The 20,353-nt window shown below is 40.7% G+C and overlaps 2 protein-coding genes across 2 annotated transcripts in view; both read right to left on the bottom strand.

Moving 5' to 3' along the window:
- Positions 1 to 8,856, bottom strand: part of RNF168 (ring finger protein 168) — a 47,900-nt gene extending 39,044 nt beyond the window's left edge. The window contains 2 exon segments of the mRNA XM_024124179.3: positions 7,976 to 8,310; positions 8,399 to 8,856. Of these exon segments, the coding sequence (XP_023979947.1) occupies positions 7,976 to 8,276 (301 nt within the window). The 5' untranslated portion in view covers positions 8,277 to 8,310; positions 8,399 to 8,856.
- Positions 8,857 to 12,143: 3,287 nt separating this feature from the next.
- Positions 12,144 to 18,030, bottom strand: SMCO1 (single-pass membrane protein with coiled-coil domains 1). The gene is made up of 3 exons (XM_007124418.2): positions 17,733 to 18,030; positions 14,856 to 15,005; positions 12,144 to 13,057 (listed from the first exon to the last, which is right to left on the bottom strand). Exons 1-3 carry the CDS (start codon positions 17,780 to 17,782, stop codon positions 12,613 to 12,615), a joined length of 645 nt encoding a protein of 214 aa, XP_007124480.1. The 5' UTR covers positions 17,783 to 18,030; the 3' UTR covers positions 12,144 to 12,612.
- Positions 18,031 to 20,353: the final 2,323 nt, after the last annotated feature.

Below are 20,353 nucleotides of genomic sequence, written 5' to 3'. Positions count from 1 at the left end.
TAATCTATGACAAAGGAGGCAAGGATATACAATGGAGAAAAGACAGTCTCTTCAACAAGTGGTGCTGGGAAAACTGGACAGCTACATGTAAAAGAATGAAATTAGAACACTCCCTAACACCATACACAAAAATGAACTCAAAATGGATTAACGACCTAAATTTAAGACCGGACACTATAAAACTCTTAGAGGAAAACATAGGAAGAAGAGTCTTTGACATAAATCACAGCAAGATCTTTTTTGATCCAACTCCTAAAGTAATGGAAATAAAAGCAAAAATAAACAAATGGGACCTAATGAAACTTCAAAGCTTTTGCATAGCAAAGGAAACCATAAACAAGATGAAAAGACAACCCCCAGAATGGGAGAAAACTCAACATCACTAATTATTAGAGAAATGCAAATCAAAACTACAATGAGGTATCACCTCACACCAGTTAGAATGGGCATCATCAGAAAATCTACAAACAGCAAATGATGGAGAGGGTGTGGAGAAAAGGGAACCCTCTTGCAGTGTTGGTGGGAATGTAAATCGATACAGCCACTATAGAGAACAGTATGGATTTCCTTAAAAAACTAAAATTAGAAGTACCATATGACCCAGCAATCCCACTAACTGGGCATATACCCAGAGAAAACCATAATTCAAAAAGACACATGCACCCCAATGTTCATTGCAGCACTATTTACAATAGCCAAGACATGGAAGCAACCTAGATGCCTATCGACAGACAAATGGATAAAGATGTGGTACATATATACAATGGAATATTACTCAGCCATAAAAAGGAATGAAATTGGGTCATTTGTAGAGACGTGGATGGATCTAGAGACTCTCATACAGAGTGAAGTTAAGTCAGAAAGAGAAAAAAATATATAGTATATTAACACATATATGTGGAACCTAGAAAAATGGTACAGATGAACTGGTTTGCAGGGCAGAAAATGAGACACAGATGTAGAGAACAAACATATGGACACCAAGGGGGGAAAAGTGGCAGGGTGGGTGGTGGTGGTGGGATGAACTGGGCGATTGGGATTGACATATATACGTTAATATGTATAAAACAGGGCTTCCCTGGTGGCTCAGTGGTTGAGGATCCGCCTGCTGATGTAGGGGACATGGGTTCATGCCCTGGTCCGGGACGATCCCGCATGCCGCGGAGCAGCTGGGCCTGTGAGCCATGGCCGCTGAGCCTGCGCGTCCGGAGCCTGTGCTCCGCAACGGGAGGGGCCACAACAGTGAGAGGCCCGTGTACCACAAAAACAGTGAGAGGCCCGTGTACCACAAAAAAAAAAAAAAAAAAAAAAAATATGTATAAAACAGATAACTAATAAGAACCTGCTGTATAAAAAATAAATAAAATAAAATTGAAAAATTCAAAAAAAAATGTCTTGCTGTTTCCAATGGGGTTTTTTAGTGGTTTGGCTAAGATATATCTCTATGGAGATTCTAGTGTTGTATCTCTCTTATTCTTCTAAAGCCAAGTAAATGTGAATTATAACATTAAATGCTAAAAAAAAAAGAAAAAGAAAAAGCCAATCTGAAAAGCAGTAGGAAAATTTTGGGGACACTTTACTTGTTCTTGCCCCACACCCTCCTCAGCATACTGGCAGTCTTTAAGAGGGAAACCCACGTTCTCAGATTGGGACACTTGTTCCTAGTTCTGGAGGGAAATGAGCAGACTCAGGGCAAGGTACATGCTCACAAAACATCTGCGAAGACCCTAAGCTTTCACCTTGGGCTGATCCCAGGCTCAGCTCAAGGCTGGCTAAGTGTTGAAGGACAGCCTTGGCACCAAGCCAATGTGCCAAGACAGAGAACTGCTTCTTTGTTTTGTTTCTTTTTCTTGTTTTTTCAGCTCCTGACACTCAAAGAAATCTGTCAAAACACTAACTGAACACAAACTAAGACAAAGTGACAACACACATTAAGGAATATAGTCTTTGCAAAAATAGTTTGGGAAACTCAGTAACAAGTGGCCTATTATAGCCTTCAAGAATAAAAAAAATGGTAAAGCCCAGGGAAAGGGAAGAATCTGATTCCCAGAGTTACCACATTGTAATATTCAAATGTTCAATTTTCTCCAAAAAACCAACCACAAGGCATACTAACAAACAAGAAAGTTTGGACAATTCAAAGGAACAGAAACCATCCCTAAGGACGTCTAGACATCAGACTTACTAAACAAAAACTTTAAAATAACTGTCTTATCAACAAATGGCACCAGGAAAACGAGATAGCCACATGTAAAAGAATGAAGTTGGGGGCTTCCCTGGTGGCGCAGTGGTTGAGAGTCCGCCTGCCGATGCAGGGGACACGGGTTCGTGCCCCAATCTGGGAAGATCCCACATGCAGCGGTGCGGCTGGGCCCGTGAGCCATGGCCGCCGAGCCTGCACGTCCTGAGTCTGTGCTCCGCAACGGGAGAGGCCACCACAGTGAGAGGCCCTCGTACCGCAAAAAAAAAAAAAAAAAAAAAAAGAATGAAGTTGGACCCTTCCCTCACACCATATACAAAAATTAACTCAAAATGGGTTAAAAACTTAGGGACTTCCCTGGCAGTCCAGTGGTTAAGACTCTGCGCTTCCAATGAAGGGGCGCAGGTTCAATCCCTGGTCAGGGAATTAAGATCCCACATGCTTAACTGCACAGGGGGTGGGGGTGGGGGCGGTAAAAAAAAGGATATACAACCCAATAAGAAAAAAAACGAGCCTGCGATCTGAACAGACTCTTTACCAAAAGAGACAGCAAAAAAGCACATGAAAAGATGCTCATATCAAAACTTGTCAAATTGCAAATTTTAAATACACTCAGTTACTGCACATTAATTATACTTCAATAAAGCTATAATTATACTTCAATAAAGCTATGAAATTTTAAAAAATAAACTTAAATAGCACTCACAAGAAAGCAAACAGATGTGCTCACGTGACATGCAATGGCTTGGACTGACTACAGATAATAACTGTGTATCATGAAGGCTGATTTTAAAGAACGACATTATGATGGACTCTGTTAGTTTCCTATTTCACATCCAGTCTTCTTTGCTTCCTTATTAAAAGAACCTCAACTGTGTACAAGAAAATGTGTCCCGCTAAAACAAGCAGAACTCTCATCTGTGGGTTTTACCTTTGTAATAGGGACACCACCCCCTTCCTCCTTGTCCATGCTGGAATATGGGAGCACAGCATCTGTACTGTGACCACGAGGACAAAAGCCAATACTAAGGATGGAGGGAGGGAAAAAAGGGGAGGAACCTGGTTCCTTGATGACATCCACATGAGTCAAGTCCTAGACTGCTTGCCTCTGAACTTCTTGTTGAGAAAAGATGTCTTCCTTGTTTAAGCCATTATTTGTTGCTGTGTCTCTTGCACATAGTTGATGAAAATTTGTAACATTCAGAGGATTTAGTTCAGAAGTGGGGTCTGAGGTACTAGTCACCCAAGTCAGCCCTATGTAACTGTCCAATTTTATGGTCCCACTCTTTTCCCTACTAAGCCCCTTAACTTTTATAAGAGATCTAGTGAGATTTTAAACTCAATTTATGTTGTAATTCCTCAACTCACAAGCTCAGGCTCTGGTTTTTGACAGTATCAGCCTATGACTGCAAAAGATGAGAAAACTCTCTTAGGGAAATCACAGAAACGTCCTGGGTTTTTTAATGCCTTAAGAAAGAATTCTACTTAAGTAAAATTTCTGAGAAATGGGGGGGGGAGAATTCTATACAAACCCTTGGCAAGCACCCATAGCCTCTCCTTAAATGGGCACTTTATTCTAGGTAATACCTTAAGGAACTGTTTCATCAATGCATGATATTGGACTGCTAAAGTCACATCCTCTGTAACTAATTTTATCCTCACTGCCATCAAACCCAAACAGTTCCTACAATCAATGTGAGATTCCCACATCTTTGAAGGTCTCCTACTTGCAACTAATCTTGCTATCAATTATCAAAGAGGTCTGCCTAGTAATAGCATATTATAGAAATCAAATATAGAAATAATCTTTGGGTGGGCCCGAGACCCAGGTCCTAAAGGTATGTTATCAGAAATAATGCCCAATTACACCATGAGAGTTGTTCTAGCAAAAATACCATTTCCGCTGCTGCTTAGACCTGGATTCCAAAAGTCCAAGCAGCGCTGCCCCTGAAGAAGTGGGTTTCTCTGTCACCAGGCTTGCAGGTCAATCTTCCTGCTCACTGCTACATATTCATACTGTTTACTTCTAAATCCAGGTCTTAGGTCACATGCCTGACCCTAGGAGATGGGAAGTATGACTCCTGTAATTTCGTAGAGAAGACAGAACGCTTAGGTAGGAAACTATCAAAATGTAAGATGTTGTGCAGCCACAAACTGTAACTGTCCACCACTTACATTATTATCTTTACCATCTTAACCTCAAACATTTTACACAAGACACTTTTATACAATGAGAGTTAATTGCCCATCACCACTTTTTAGTCATACTTACTGAACAGCCACCTAAAACTACATATAAAGCTCCTGAAGAAAACAGGGGAAAAGCTTCATGACATGGGATTTAGCAATGATTTCTTGGATATGACACCAAAAGCACAAGTAACAAAAGTAAAAATAGACAAATGGGACTACATCAAACTTAAATACTTCTGTGCATCAAAGGACACAATCAGTAAAGTGAAATGGCAACCTATGGAATGAGAAAATATTTGCAAATCATATCTGATAAGGGTTAACTCCAGAATATATTAGGAATACTAACAACTCAATAACAAAAAAACAAATACCCGATTAAAAAATGAGCAAAGGACTTAAATAAACATCTTTCCAAAGAAGATATGCAATGGCCAATAAGCACATGAAAAGATGCTCAATATCATTAGTCATTCGGGAAATGCAAATCAAAACCACAATGGGATAGCATCTCCCACCTACTAGGATGGCTGTATCAAACAAACAAAACAAAACCATAAAGTAACAAATGCTGACAAAGATATCCTAAAAAGGAACCCTTGCACATTGCTGGTGGGAGTGTTTAAGATTGTACAGCTGCTATGGAAGAGTATAGCAGTTCCTCAAAAAATTAAACATAGAATTACCATATGATCCAGCAGTTCCTTCCTGGGTACATACCCAAAAGAGTTGAAAGCAGGGATACAGACACTTGTACACCAATGTTCATAGCAGCATTATTCACAATAGCCAAAAGGTGGAAGCCAAAGATGGAAGTAACCCAAAGATCCATTGACAGATGAATGCATAAACAAAGCATGGTAAATACATACAATGAAATATTATTTAGCCATAGAAAGGAATGAAATTCCGACCCATGCTACAACATGGATAAACTCTGACATTATGCTAAGTGAAAGAAGGTGATCATTTTGTAGTGTATAAAAATATCGAATCACTGCCGTACCCCTGAAACCAATACTGTTAAGTCGATTATACTTCAATTTTTTAAAAAATTGCCAAATTGCCCTCCGGGAAAAAAGAAAGAGAGAGGAGAGAAGGGAAGGGAGGAAAGGAAAGGAAAGGAAGGAAGAAAGAAGCCAGATACAAAAGCACAAACAGCTACTATGATTCTACTTATATGAGGTACCCAAAGTAGTCAAATTCATAGAGGCAGGAAGTAACAATGGTGGTTGCCACGGGCTGGAGGAAGAGGGAATTGGGGAATTATTGTTTAATGGGTGTGGAGTTTCAGTTTGGGAAGATGAAAAAGTTCTGGAAAGGGATGGTGGCGATGGTTGCACACCTATGTGAATGTACTTAATGCCTTGGACTGCACACCTAAAAATGGTTAAAATGGTAAATTTTGTTATGTATACTTTACCACAATTTAAAAAACACACTAAGCTACCACTTAGCACCTCCTAGGATGCCTATAAAAAAATAATAAAAAAACAAAAAAAACCCCCAGAAAATAACAAGTGTTGGTTAGGATGTGCAGAAATTGGAACCATTACACATTGTGGTGGGAATGTAAAATGGTGCAGACCTGTGGAAAAGTTTGGGAGTTTCTCAAAAAGCTAAACATAGAATTACCATATGATCCAGCAATTCCACTCCTAGATATATACAGAAAAGAAATGAAAACATATTCAAACAAATACTTGTACATGAATATTCATATCAGCACTGTTCAAACAGCCAAAAGATGAAAACTATCCAAATGTCCATCAATGGATGAATGAAAAATATATAATATATCCATAAAATTATTCAGCCCTAAAAAGGAAAGAAGTACTGATATAACCTTGTATGAACTTTGGAAGTATCATGCTAAGTGAAAGAAGCCAGACACAATAGATCACATACTGAATGAACACACTTATATGAAAAATCTAGAACAAGCAAATTCATAGATTAGAAACTCCAGAAAGGGGGCGGGGAGCGGAAGAATGGGGAGTCATTGCTTAATGGTTAAAGAGTCTGTCTGGGGTAATGAAAAAGTTTTGGAAACACAGTGGTGATGGCTGCAAAACATTGTGAATGTAATTAACAACACTGAACTGTACACTTAAAAATGGTTAAAATGGCAAATTTTATTTACCACAATAAAAAGAATTCCAAAATAAGGCAAGTAGACCAGAGCATAAGCACCACATTCAAAGCCTAAACATGAAACACCGCATGACTTATTGATCACGTGAGTGATCAGGCTGCTAGAGTCCAGTGTTCAGTTTGGAGCATAATGAGTAGTCCATACTGTGGAGAGCTATGAATAAAAATGTTTGAACTAGATGGAACTGGCCACAGAAAGCTATTTTAGGCTCCCTATGTAACAGGGAAGAGGCAAATCAGACTACATGTAGGATCTGTTTCTTTTACTTTAACCTTTGCTTCCTGTTGCTTTTGTTCACTAAAAGGATACTGTCTACACAAAATGGCTTGCCTGGCGGAACCCTGCCCCTCTGCCTGAATGTTAAACCAAAGTGCCTTTGCTCAAGGAAACATGTGGGATATTTGCAAAATTTATGGCTTTTTAACTCTACTTCCTCATCTCCTCCCCCTCTCTGTGCTATAAAACAAACTGGCATCCAAACCCGGTAAGATGGTTATTTTGAGACTTTAGTCAGCTATCTTCTCGGTCTGCCGGCTTTCCAAACTCGTATTCCTTGCCTCAACCCCTCGTCTCTGATTTATTGGCCTGTCGCCAGGGAGCAGAGAGCGCTTGGACTCGGTAACAGTTGCAAACTGAAGAATTAAATGAATGGCGATGAACAGGCAAGTAAGTTAGAGAAAGTAATTTAAAGTGAAAAAGATATTAACAAAAGAATCCAGTAGTTTCCTTACTTATGCTGTTGCTATACTACACTATTGCTCATCTGTGACTATATAACTTTTCACATGACTGAAGACTCTAGCAGGCAATTCTTTTATTCTGGGTTTTTTCTTTTCATTTTTAATCCAGCAAATATCAATTGAATACAGCCTGCGCTGTGACAATGCACAAAATCGTGCCACTGACCTTAATCAACATTTTGGGACCCATAAAACCCAAATACCCCTGAAAAATTTACACAAACACTAACCGGGCTTTCTGTTTGATTCTTTAAAAAAATGGATTAGGGGCTTCCCTGGTGGCGCAGTGGTTAAGAATCTGCCTGTCAATGCAGGGGACGCGGGTTCGATCCCTGGTCCGCAAGATCCCACATGCCGTGGAGCAACGAAGGCCATGCGCCACAACTACTGAGTCTGTGCTCTAGAGCCGGCGAGCCGCAACTACTGAGCCGGCGTGCCGCAACTACTGAAGCCCGTGCGCCTATAGCCCGGGCTGCGCAACAAGAAGCCACTGCAATGAGAAGCCAGTGCACCGCAACAAAGAGCAGCCCCCGCTCGCGGCAACTAGAGAAAGCCCACATGCAGTCACGAAGACTGAATGCAGCACCAAAATAATTAATTAATTAATTTAAAAAAAATGGATTAGTGGTGATTGGCTTTTAAAAGGATTTTTGTTTTTAGACAACAAACGCGCTGGGTTTTACTCACCAATTTCCTCTGATTCTTGCCCAGAGGCTCTAAGCTTGCATTCCTCTGGATAGTGTTTTTGAATTATCTCCCACAGTTCCGTATTGACAAGAGAATTTGTTCGGGTATGGTACCGAGTCCACGAAGAGACCCGGCGGCGACAGAAGGGACAGCACAAATTTGCCTTTTCGACAGTCGATTGGAAGCATGGTTTACAGAGCGTGTGGTTACAAGGGAGTGTCACAGGCTCAATTAGGATTTCCACACAGATCTGGCACTGGCAATCAAACAAGGAAGGGATGGCGTCTTTGGGTACAGCCATTTTAATATGCTAATAAGGCATATTCAACAAACACCTGAAAGAGAAAGAATCGTATTTGCAGCCCAAGTAAGGAAAAAGCAAATTAACAGTTTTGTGTTTAAATATTATGCCCAGCAGCCTACCAGAATTCAGAGATTGGGAGTATCAAACGTCTTGAAGTAAAAAGATGTTCTGCTGGCAAGGTAAACGGTACGACCCTGGAAGGCGGTGTATTTGTCCATGTTTAAGACAAACATCCGGAAAAAAAACAAATGAACCTTGTCTGCTCCCAGGCATTAACAACCGCTGCGGCAGGGAGGACGGTGGGCTCTGGCTCTCTGGCGCCGCAGGAGGCTCGCACCAAGTTCCCCTCCTCCCTCTTACCAGGTGAGGATGCTCTCTTAGTTCCGGGCAGCCAAGCCCGAGGCTGCGGAGGCGCGCAGCCGCCAGGCCACCGCTCGAGAAAGAACACTGCTTTCGCCAGGACGCCGGGCTCTGCTGGAGCGGGACTCCAGTTTTACCGCTGCTGTGGGGCCGCGAGCGAGCACTTCCCGGGTCTCTGAGCCCACCCCTCGCCTTTCTTCGGTCAGCCAGAAAGCCTCATCTTGGCTGCAGTGCTGTAGCAAACCAACAAGGGCTAGTGACGTCACAGCTGCCCGCCAAAACGGCCCCTCCCACCTTAGAGAAGCGACCAAGAGCAGAGAAGGCTCACGTTCGGCCGGGAGGGACTTCCGGGCCTGCGCGCGCCGCCCGCCCCGCCCACGGGAGAGGACCCTCCCCTTGCGTCGCAACCCCTACAGCTCCACTTTTCCCGCGTGATTCTTGCTTCCGGAGGCTGCGGAAACGCGGTAGTGTCGCAAGGTTAGTCTCTGGGCAGAAAATGGGAAAACTCAAAACAAACTAAAAACCGAATAGTAATTTAAAAAATTCTTTCCTCAGTACTCCTGAGAATACCCTTCTGTTTCCGTTAATTTGTAACTAAGCCTCTTAGGTCGCTTTCCAAAGTTCTTGGAAAAGCATCTCCGAGAATCCACAAACTTGCTGCAGTTTAACAGGCACTTGGGAAACAAACTTTGGTGCTGCTGCCACTATCCTGGGGCTTACTACTTTATTGTTGAATTTCAGTCTAGAGCAATCAGAATTACAAAGGAACTCAAAAGGAAAATATTTTATCTTTTTATGCTTTTGGAATAAGTTTTTCTACTTTGGTATTGAGTTCTTTTACTGACAACTGATCCTACTGAATTGAGTTGTATGAAAAAGTAGATTTTGGCTAAGAAAACGGTGGGGATTATATAAAGACTGTGATCTCTAGTACTTAAGAACCAAGCTTCATAGAGACAAAGTAGAGTTATTAATGGATAGAGAGTTTCAGTTTTACAGGTTCTGGAGACGGATGGTGGTGATGGTTGCACAATTTTATGAATGTAAATATTTAATACTGCTGAACTGTACACCTAAAAATGGTTAAGGTGGTTGTCACTACTGCACTTGACTAGTCTTAAAAAAAATAATAAAACATTTTTTAAAATGGTTAAGGTGGTGAATTTTATGTTATGTGTGTTTTACCACAATTCTAAAATTTTTGGAAAAAAAACAGGTCTGAGTTTTCTGAGGAAATGCTAGATAGCTGTGGACGAAGAGAAAAGAAAGTCACTGTGCATGTAAATAGTCATTAAGGTCTTTTGGGTTTGCTGAGGTCATTTAGGTGCTGGAGATGAGTGGTTTCCAGATGAAGGCAAAACTAGGAGGTGTGGATCTTTTCTAGAGAGCTTTGGAAGTTTCGTTTTTTTTTAACGCAGGTTCAAAAAACTGGTTGTCATCCAGTTGTCCATAGTATCAATCCCTTAGCCTGGAATTCCAGGCTCCCTAATGTGATCCCAACCTCCTTTTCCTGTGGAATCTCCTATTATTCTTTTAAACATTCAGTTATGATCTATTCACTGTCATACAAATCTTGTGTTTTGGGGCCATTGCTTGAAATCTCAGTTCATCCTAACTGAGTTGCTTCTTGGCTTTGCCTCCTTCAAGGATCAGTTCAAGGCACTTCCTCTAGGAGATATTTCTCCACCACACAATGATACCCCTCCTCTGAACTCACTCATTTGTATATTGCCTAGTGATTATGGTTTTTATTGTAATCTTATTTTAACTCTTGCATTTTGATTTCTATTTTCCGGTACCTGTGTCTTGTGTAATGGATATACATTTTATGTGCTTCCTCAGACTTCCCTGGCTTCGTTTACTTTGTGGCCCACAGTCCTTTCCTCTGCCTGGGGCTGACCAGTTGCACTTCTGGAATCTCTGGCTTCTCCTGCCACTTCTGGGATCCTGTGAAATACTGCACTGAACAATGCAGTCACTGGCTTCCCAGTGGCTGCTAGGAGGGCTTAGATGATGCATCCTGGAAGTATGAGGGGGTCACTCCCCACAGAGCCAATTTTGACCAATTGAAAACAGTAGACTTTGTGAGCATAACAGAGAAATTTTCCCTCCTTCTTCCTGTTGAAACCAAGCCCCTCTAAAATCGAGTTTCCCTGCCAAGTTTATGATTAACCTCTCTGTAGAAAACTTTATTCCCTTTTTTGTTCCAGTAGGATTGAGGAGTATCAAAGAAAAGGGGGGATTGAAACCAAGCAGGACCCTGCAGGGCCCTCCCAGCTACAAAGGCCCCTCCATGTCTCCTGTTTCTTGTAGGAAACAAAGGCTTTTGTTTCCTAGCCCTTCCCTGAGTTCCAAAGAGCAGACTCAAGCAGTTACAAATTAAGGAAGGGAGGAAATGCAGAAACAAAGGAAAAGCAGCCAAATAGAAAAATTAATAATAGGTTAAACAATACTTCAGTGATAAAACAGTCCTAGTTCCTTCTCAAGGGATGTACAATGATCTGATGTATATCTTTGAGTTGTTCTGCAGAAATTAAGGCTCACCCCACCCAGGTGGAGGATGGTGACTACATGCTGATCACAAGCACTAGACCCTAAACTTGTAGAAATCGGTTGATGATTAAGATTCCGGAAACATCACCCTATTACCTAACAACCAACCAATCAAAAGAAAGTCCGTGAGCTGCAACCTTCACAACAAAAGTTGCCTTTAAAACCCTTCTCTGGAAGCCACACAGGAGTTCCTGTCATTTTTCCAGCACTAGCTGCCCGTTCTCTTTGCTTGGTGCCCTGCAATAAATGCTGCACTTTCCTTCAACACACCCCCATGTCAGTAGGTTGGCTTTGCTGCATGGCGGGCAAACAGACCAAGTTTGGTTCAGTAACACTTCCAACACATGGTTTCTCTCTCTTTCTTTTTTTTTTTTGGCATGGTGTCTCTAAACAATGTGTCTGGAGAAGGACAAGACTGAGTGCATGGATCTAGCAAGCAACCTATTGTCAAGGAGGAGCCAGCAAGTTAACACATCATCTTGTATTATTTCTCATCCTTCTCTACATAACAGCCTTCCAAAGTGTTACTCATTCTGGTTGTCCTGAATTTGTACCTCCCAAATAAAGCATCAGTACTTAACTTTTACCTGTAGGGCAGGATCCACATTTGAATATGTTTCTGTTATTCACACTACCTAGTGCATGGCATTTATTCAAAAAATATTATAAATAGGACTTGCCTGGTGGTTCAGTGGCTAAGACTCCACGCTCCCAGTGCAGGGGACCTGAGTTCGATCCCTGGTCAGGGAACTAGATCCCACATGCCACAACTAAGAGTTCGCATGCTGCAACTGAGACCTGGCACGGCCAAATAAATAATTTTTTTTAAATTATAAATATATGGTCAGTGTGTGAGAGTTCCCTTTCTAGTACAAATAACTATGGAACTGTACTAGAGAGAAAATCACATCAACATACAAAATATATTAGATGTTTTATTTATTTATTGCTTTTAGTACATACATTCACATGGTTCAAAATTCAAAAAGTACAAATGGATTAACATTGAAAAGACTTCCTCCTACATTTGATCCCTATCCTCTCAGTTTTCTTCCCTGAGTAAACCAAGGTTATCACTTTTTAATGTATTTCTCCAGAAGAAGTTTATGAAGTTTATAGATATAGTAGCCTATATGTTTGTTTTTGCCCATTTTTTCCATTTAGCAATATATATTGGAAATGAATATTTTAAAACAACACATCTTGGTGATAAATCCATATTACTATACGATTACACGAAGAGCTTCTTCTTTCTCTTGTATTGCTACACAGAAAGTATCCACTGTATCAGTATATCATAATTTAACACTCTCCTCACTTTTGCTATAAAAATAAGCCTGTAATAAATTGCATGTATGTATTTTTTCCCATTTGCAAGATAAATTACTAGAAGTGTAATCTCTGGGTCTAGAGTAACAGGTTAGCTTTTGGCTGATGGTATCAACTCTTCTAGGGATGACTTTTGCTTTTCAGGGGCCCCCACTGCTTTTCCCTTCTCAATGACCTGAACAGCCTTTAGCAAACCATCCTGCAGAGCCTGGTTCTTTACCATATTAGTGATCATGAAATTGACATCTTTTATATACATTTGCCTTACTTTAGCAATGTAGTGTTCTGCCTTGTTACCATGTGCTACAAAGAAGGTACACAGTGCTGTGATATCTCCTTCTTGCATCCCATGCTCCTCCAGGACAGACTCCCACACAACTCTAATGCGCTTGTTCTTGACTTTTCGTCTAAGGATGGAGGCTAAGGTGGGAAGACCTCTCACCAGATCTGGCAGCTTCTCAAGCACATGAGTGTGCAAGCGGATGAGTACTTCAATGACGTAGCTGTATAAAATATTCAATTCCATTGGAGTGAACCTACAAAAAATGTGGAGAGCTTCTTAAGCATTAGATCTCTTTACATACAAACATAAAATGAATTTTATTAGGATAATTCAAAGAAGTATAAACCTACTAGGAGAAATGTAAGCAGATACGGTAGGAGGTCCCCAGAGAAAGAGAACCAGGCATGGCTCTCTTGACATAAGAGAAGCCATTTTTGACCTAAGCCATTTTGTGATCTAAGCCTGGCCACAGTGCTTGACCTTGAACAGGTCTCAGTAATTCATGATCTTAATGGGAAGTGAGGGAATGCAGGAACAAAGGAAAAGCTGTGAAGAAAAAGTAGTTTAGTGATAAGAGTCCTAGTTCCTCCTCAAGGGATATATATAACAATCTGATACATATCTTTTGAGTTCTGCAGGAACTGAGGTCCCCACCCAGTGGAAGATGGAATAATGATGTTGACCTTTTCTGACCCTTATGACTTCAGTCAACTAAAGCTTGGACTCTGTCAACCTTTGCCCCAATTCGCTGCTGAATTCTCTGTTCAAGCCCCTTCATGAATATGCATGTACCCTTAGCTTAAAACTACCCCAGTTTTGCTGTTTGGGAAGATGCTGCTTTGGGAAAGATCCCTGGTGTTTTCCTTACTTGCTACAAGTAATACATCCTTTCTTGTCCCAAGCTTTGGCTTGGTTGTCTTTTGGCTCAATGCCCACCAAGAGGTGAACCCAGTTTTCAGGTAACAATCAGCTGTTGCAGTTTAGAAAATGCTTACTTTAGAAATAGGGCCTCCCATTGTTCATAGTAGTTATTTACAATAGCCAAGACATGGAAGCAACCTAAGTGTCCATCGACCAATGAATGGATAGAGAAGATGTGATACATATATACAGAGGAATGTTACTCAGACATAAAAAAGAACAAAATAATGACACTTGCAGCAACATGGATGGCCCTAGAGATTATCATAATTAAGTAAGTCAGACAAAGACAAATACCACATGATATCACCTATATGTGGAATCTAAAAAAATTATACAAATGAACTTATTTACAAAACAGATTCAGAAACATAGAAAACAATTTTACGGTTACCAGAGGGGAAGGGGAGAGAGATAAATTAGGAGTTTGGGAATTACAGATACACACTATTAAAAGAATTTTTTAAAAAAGAAAGAAAAGAAAAGAAATAGGGCTTGCACTAAACTGGATAGCTTAGATCTCAGGCCACTCATACTATAAGTTTCTCCATGGCAGAGGAGTTATATTATCCATCTCTATGTTAGTAAGACTTTGGCAAGCAAGGGACTCTGAGATGTGTACCACAGTTCTGACAAGTAAACAGGTGCTTAAATTAATCTCTTGAATGAATGAGCTTAAGAAAATGTAACTTCTTCACAATCCATTGTCGAAACCATATTAAGAAACCCAATTTTAGGGACTTCCCTGGTGGCATACTGGTTAAGAGTCTGCCTGCCAATGCAGGGGACATGGGTTTGAGCCCTGGTCCAGGAAGATCCTACATGCTGCGGAACAACTAAGCCTGTGCGCCATAACTACTGAGCCTGCGCTCTAGAGCCTGTGAGCCACAGCTATTGAGCCCGTGTGCTGCCACTACTGAAGCCCGCGTGCCTAGAGCCCATGCTCCACAACCAGAGAAGCCCCCACTTGCTGCAACTAGAGAAAGCCCGTGTGCAGCAACGAAGACCCAATGCAACCAAAAATAAATAAATAAATTTGTTAAAAAAAAAAAAGAAAACCAGTTTTAGAATGACCACAGCAAGCTCTCACAAAACCACAAAATTCCACTGATTTCTGATTAGATACTCACTTGAATGACAGAACTGCTGTCCACAGTTCATCTTGCGCAGCTTGGTTTGCCAAAGTCTTGCTATGATGTTCAAATTTCTGTGTCAGATTATCCTTGGTGAAGTCCAGTTCTTTAAACTGTGCTTCTAACGCTTGGAGTTTGTGGTCTACTCTATACGATAAAAGAATCAAGGGTTAATTTAGGTCAGGGCACAAAACTAAGGTTCTGTCTTAATACAAGGCTATAATACATTGTTTATAACCACTATCAAATTTGAGTAGCTATTTATGTTTTAAGATTATGAACAGATGTTCCCATTTGCCGTTCTCTAGTCATCATCCTAGTTCTGGCATTCCTTATATTGCCAAACATGTGAATTGTCTAATTACCTCAATTACATGCCATGTCTTGTCTTCGTACCATACTTTACATGTTAAAAAATATTTTATACAAGCTTTAATTTGATTCTCACAACAACCATTAGAAGTAAAGCAGTCATTTTTACTATTTACGGATAAAGAAATTGAGTCTCAAAAAGATTGAAACTGAACTGTCACATAGCTGACTAGTGTGGAGACCAGTATTTATTAAGGTGGCTTTCTCTGCCTTATTATGACTGTCCAAGTCCCAACCATCAAGGATAAGCTCAAATTCCACTGCCTGCTTGAATCCCTCAGCCTTTCTACCTGAAGATCTGCTCCCTGCCTAGCTACTCTCTCACAGGACTGCCTCTATCACTTGTCACTCCCCATCTTGTCCTTTATTTTTAGTTAGCTTTTCATGATCTAAGTTGTAAGCTCTTGGAGGGAGAGGATCAGAGACTATTTCTTGGAAATCTTTATGCCTGTCCCCCAATACCTATAAGAGGCCTTACACAGAACTAATAAAACATGTCCCCTATGATTGACATTTGTGATGTTAGTGAAATGCTAAGCAGCGTAACAGCAAAAGGGGGAGTTGAGTAGCTCTGAACAGCCCTGATCATTAGGGGGCGCTGTGGCACCAAAATTATGTCTAACTGAACCACAAAGAATTGGAACCACACAACTCACTTGCCTGAAGCCACCCAGATTGTCTTTTTTTTTTTTTTTGTGGTACGCAGGCTTCTCTTGTGGCCTCTCCCGCTGCGGAGCACAGGCTCCGGACGCGCAGGCTCAGCGGCCATGGCTCACGGGCCCAGCCGCTCCGCGGCATGTGGGATCCTCCCAGACCGGGGCCCGAACCCGAGTCTTCTGCATCGGCAGGCGGACTCTCAACCACTGCGCCACCAGGGAAACCCCCACCGACATTGTCTTTCACGAAGGAAATTATACACACACAGCCACTTCCCCGAGTTTCTATGTCCCCAGTCACCCGAATACTGTTGTGGTTGCCTAGGGTTCTATCTTTGAACATTTTCTCTTCTCGGTCTTTACTTTCTCCCAAGGCTAATTTAGCTTCAGGTACCACTCCTCTCCTAAGCTCTAGACCTGTATATTCAACTATGTTTTGCACATCTCCACCTGGATGGTGATGTCAAACTCAACTGTCTTACGCTGAATCTACTAAGTCCCTCCTCCCTCCTCTCGCACCCCATCTTCAGAAATTTCGGCAATGGAATTTTCTCATTGCTTTGGATTCTATTTACATATAGATAAGGCTCTGTACGAAATGTGCATTTTTGTAGTATAGGCCTGCATGATCTAATATGCCAGTAATCTCTGTCTGCAAGTCAAAACGATTATCTGGCAAACTCTTTGTATTAACTTTTAGACCTTTAAGAAGATACTTCTTTTAGGTCATCTCCAGCTTGAACTCTAGAGGTAAACTCTAGCTTGTCATTCAGTATAAAGGTTTACAATTGGAGCAGTTCTTTGGAATCCTTTCACCAAAAGGCATTCCCGATCATTCCAAATAAATCCTAAACAACATGTCTGCAAATCTGCGTTTCTACTACAATTCTCCATCTCAGTTAGTGACATCACCATCTACCCAATTCCTCAAACTAGAAATCTCAGAATAACTCACCATTTTTTCCCTTTCTCTCCATCAGCATGTCTCTAATCTACCCCGTCCTCTCTATCTCCAGTAAGCCAGTTAATCACCATCTTTCACTTGGACCTAGGATTACAGCAGTCTAACTTGATTCCTCCTTTTCACGTCCAATCCATTCTCCAGAGATATTCTTCTAAAACACAATTCTGATCTTATAATTTGACTATTATATACGTTTTATGCTGCCGACTTGCCCAGTGATATTGCTGGAGCCAAGTTGGATTTCCTCAGCAGGAAACATAGGCTCTTTACCCTTCGCCCCCATCTTCTGCCAGTCCTCTTACACATCCTAGTCACCAGTCATATGAGACATCTAGCTGCTGACTGAATACCGTATGCGATTCTAAGCTTCTATGCTTCCATGTACTGTTTCCTTAGCCTAGAATTCCTTACCGTATTTTTATTTCTTGTAAACTCCTACTCACACTTTCAGATCCAGCCTAAATGTCCCTCTATGAAGGGTTCCTTTTCCTAGTGTCAAAGGCAAAATTCATTCCTCTCTTCATGTTCTCATAGCCCTTTAGGAACATCACCATTATAATGTCAGTCACATTAAATTGTAAGCATTCTTGAATACTTCTGTTATTCCTAAGGGTGTGAGCTCCTTGAGGGCAGAAACCACATGTTACTTATTTTTGTAAACCTGGCATATAGCACATGCATTAATTGAATGGAATTATAGCACCTGGGAGTAGATTTTTCTTTATTATTAATTGACATTTTTTAAACCTGAACACGTTAACAGAAAGAATTCTAATTAGCATGTCCGTAGTTCTTTGCTTATTTTTATTCTTCATTCTTCTCTTACTCATCTTCCCAGAAAAGCAGACCCATGCTTGCTCCCTCCCTGTAGCCATTAGCAACCTTTTCATTGCCTCCTTTAAGGATATCAGGGTTGTGGTTTCATTGCTCATCTTCTTAAGGCAAAATGAAAAAGAAACAAAACAAGCAAAACAAAAACCCAATAGTGGTTTGAATCCAGGGTTTTCTGCTCTCTTCCACTCAGCAACAGGCAGCAGCAGTGTGAGTATTCGATCTAAATTCTGCCTGAAAGGTCACTCAGTACAAGAAGCTTTTAATAGCTTGTACATCCAAATATAGTTTCAAAGAGCTGATCCTGTGAACACAGGTGTCCTGGGATGCACTATAATATTTGCCGTTGAAAAATGACCCATAGTTCATCAACCTCGTACAACAACCAGATGTAATTGTGGCTCTGTGTATATTCTGGTAAATGGATATACGGGTACACAATGTATACGTATACTAGGATTAAATTTAATGGAAATATTACTCTCTAATTTTAAGAGCTTAATTATTCACTTATAATCTCAATTAGGTTTAGAGAAGCCCCAGACTTTTTATGATGTATTATATCAATGCAAAAAAATCCGACCATCCTTAGAAACTTACATTTATTGTAGTATTAGATTAGGTATTGGAAATAAAAACAGACATAAAACAGAATTCCTCAATTCAAGGGGTTTAAATACTAACTGGGGAGATACTTAAAAGGTAATATATACTTAAAAGAAAAAATATATAAAATGTGTGTTGAGTAGATACAGACCGTAAAAATCATAGATGATGAGAGAGTAGGTCACTGAAGCCTTGTATAACTGAGAAGCACTCACACTGAAGGTGGGATTTGGTCTTGGCCTTAAAGGAAATGTAGGTCTCTGATTATCAGAGAAGAGAGAGAAGAACATTACAAACTGGAGAAACTGTGTGGGTAAATTCACAGGGGTGGTTGGCAAGGTACATGATGTGGTCAGGGAACAATGAGTGAGAATTTTGTTGACTTTCTCTCAACAAAAGATTCATGTGAGAAAAAGAAAAACAACACAAACTGGTAAGAGTCAGGTCATGGATTTATTCATTCATTGAATAATTTATTCAATATTTGCTGAACACCATAAATATAAATTGAATGGGAAAAACCTATGAATGAATGATCGGCACTATTCCAGGTATTAGGAATAAAATGAGTAAGGCAAAATCCTTGCCCTAAGAAGCATACTAGTCGGGAGACTGAAAACGAGGATTGCAAAAGAGTTCTAGCCAGCCTGGTAAGCAGTTTGGACATATGTGAGGTGTTGGTTCTGTAAGTTATTCTAGCACTGGTGTTTAAGATGGATCCAAATGGGAATGAAACTAGAGGCAGAGCTGTCCCTCAGGAGACTGGTAATCACGGTCAGATGTGAAGTGATGAGATTACAATGTCTGTCCTTGGAGCGAAAAGGGAAAGGGACAGACCTGAGAGACAGTATGAGTCCCCAATTCCTCCTGGGGGTTGGAGTCAGTAAGTCTCACATGAATTTTCAGAAAAGTTTGGGTGTCCTGAAGGAATCAAGTCCTTCCTTGCCTCAGTGGGAAAACCTTGCTAGGGTCTTTGTATCCTACCCAGTGGCCATCCTCCCCAATACCTCCCCACCCGCGCTATTTTTTCCTCATTAACAGAATCTAAATCCAAATATTGTTCAAGCATTGGGCAGCTGTGTGCTTCAGGGGACTCTGGGTCTACCTACCCCCTTAGTCACAAGGGTGGTGAATCTTTATTAGACCAAGCCAATCACAGTAGTTTTATTATCATTGCCATTATCATTGGTTTAGGAATGGGCAGGTGGCAGAATTCTGGCCTATGAAATGTGAGAGGACATTTACTGTGGGGCTTCTGAGAAAACATTTTTTTAAACTTGTGATAAAATATACATAACATAAAATTTACCATTTTTGGTTGGGGGGGTGGGTGAAATGGGTGGAGGTAGTCAAAAGGTACAGACTTGTAGTTATAATAAATAAGTCCTGGGGATGTAATGTACAGCATGGTGACTATATTTAATAACACTGTATTGTATATTTGAAAGTTGCTAAGAGACTTGATTTTAAAAGTTTTCATCACAGGAAAAAAAATTGTAACTATGTGTGGTGATGGACATTAACTACACTTACAGTGGTGATCATCATGTACTGCATACGTATATAGAATCATTATGTTGTATACCTGAAACTAATATAATGTTATATGTCAATTATATCTCAATTTTAAAATTTTACCATTTTTGACCATTTTAAGTGTACAGTTCTGTGACATTAAGAACATACACACTGTTGTCCAAACATTACCACCATTTCCATCTCCAGAACTTTTTCTTCTTCCCCAGCTGAAACTGTACCTATTAAATACCAACTTCACATTCTCCCCTCTCCTTCAGGTTTCCTCCTGAAACCACCATTCCACTTTCTGTCTCTGTGAATTTGGCTATTCTAGCTCCTCACATAAGGGGAATTGTGTCTTTTTGTGACTGGGAGAAGAGTTTTTCTGATGATAAAAAGAAACACATGGGAGAAAATATTCTCTTCATCCCTCAATATTGTTGGATTTTCCTTCATATGATGCCAGGGACTGCAGCATCCAGCCTATTACGGCCGTGAGGGGAACCAGCCTCAGGAAGTAAGCCAGGGCAGCAGAGCAGAGAGAGGAA

This window comes from Physeter macrocephalus, chromosome 1 (genome assembly GCF_002837175.3).
Source record: "Physeter macrocephalus isolate SW-GA chromosome 1, ASM283717v5, whole genome shotgun sequence".
Classification (NCBI taxonomy): Eukaryota; Metazoa; Chordata; class Mammalia; order Artiodactyla; family Physeteridae; genus Physeter; species Physeter macrocephalus.
Note: the sequence above shows the minus strand (reverse complement) of the source record. Positions and strands in the feature narration are given on the sequence as shown.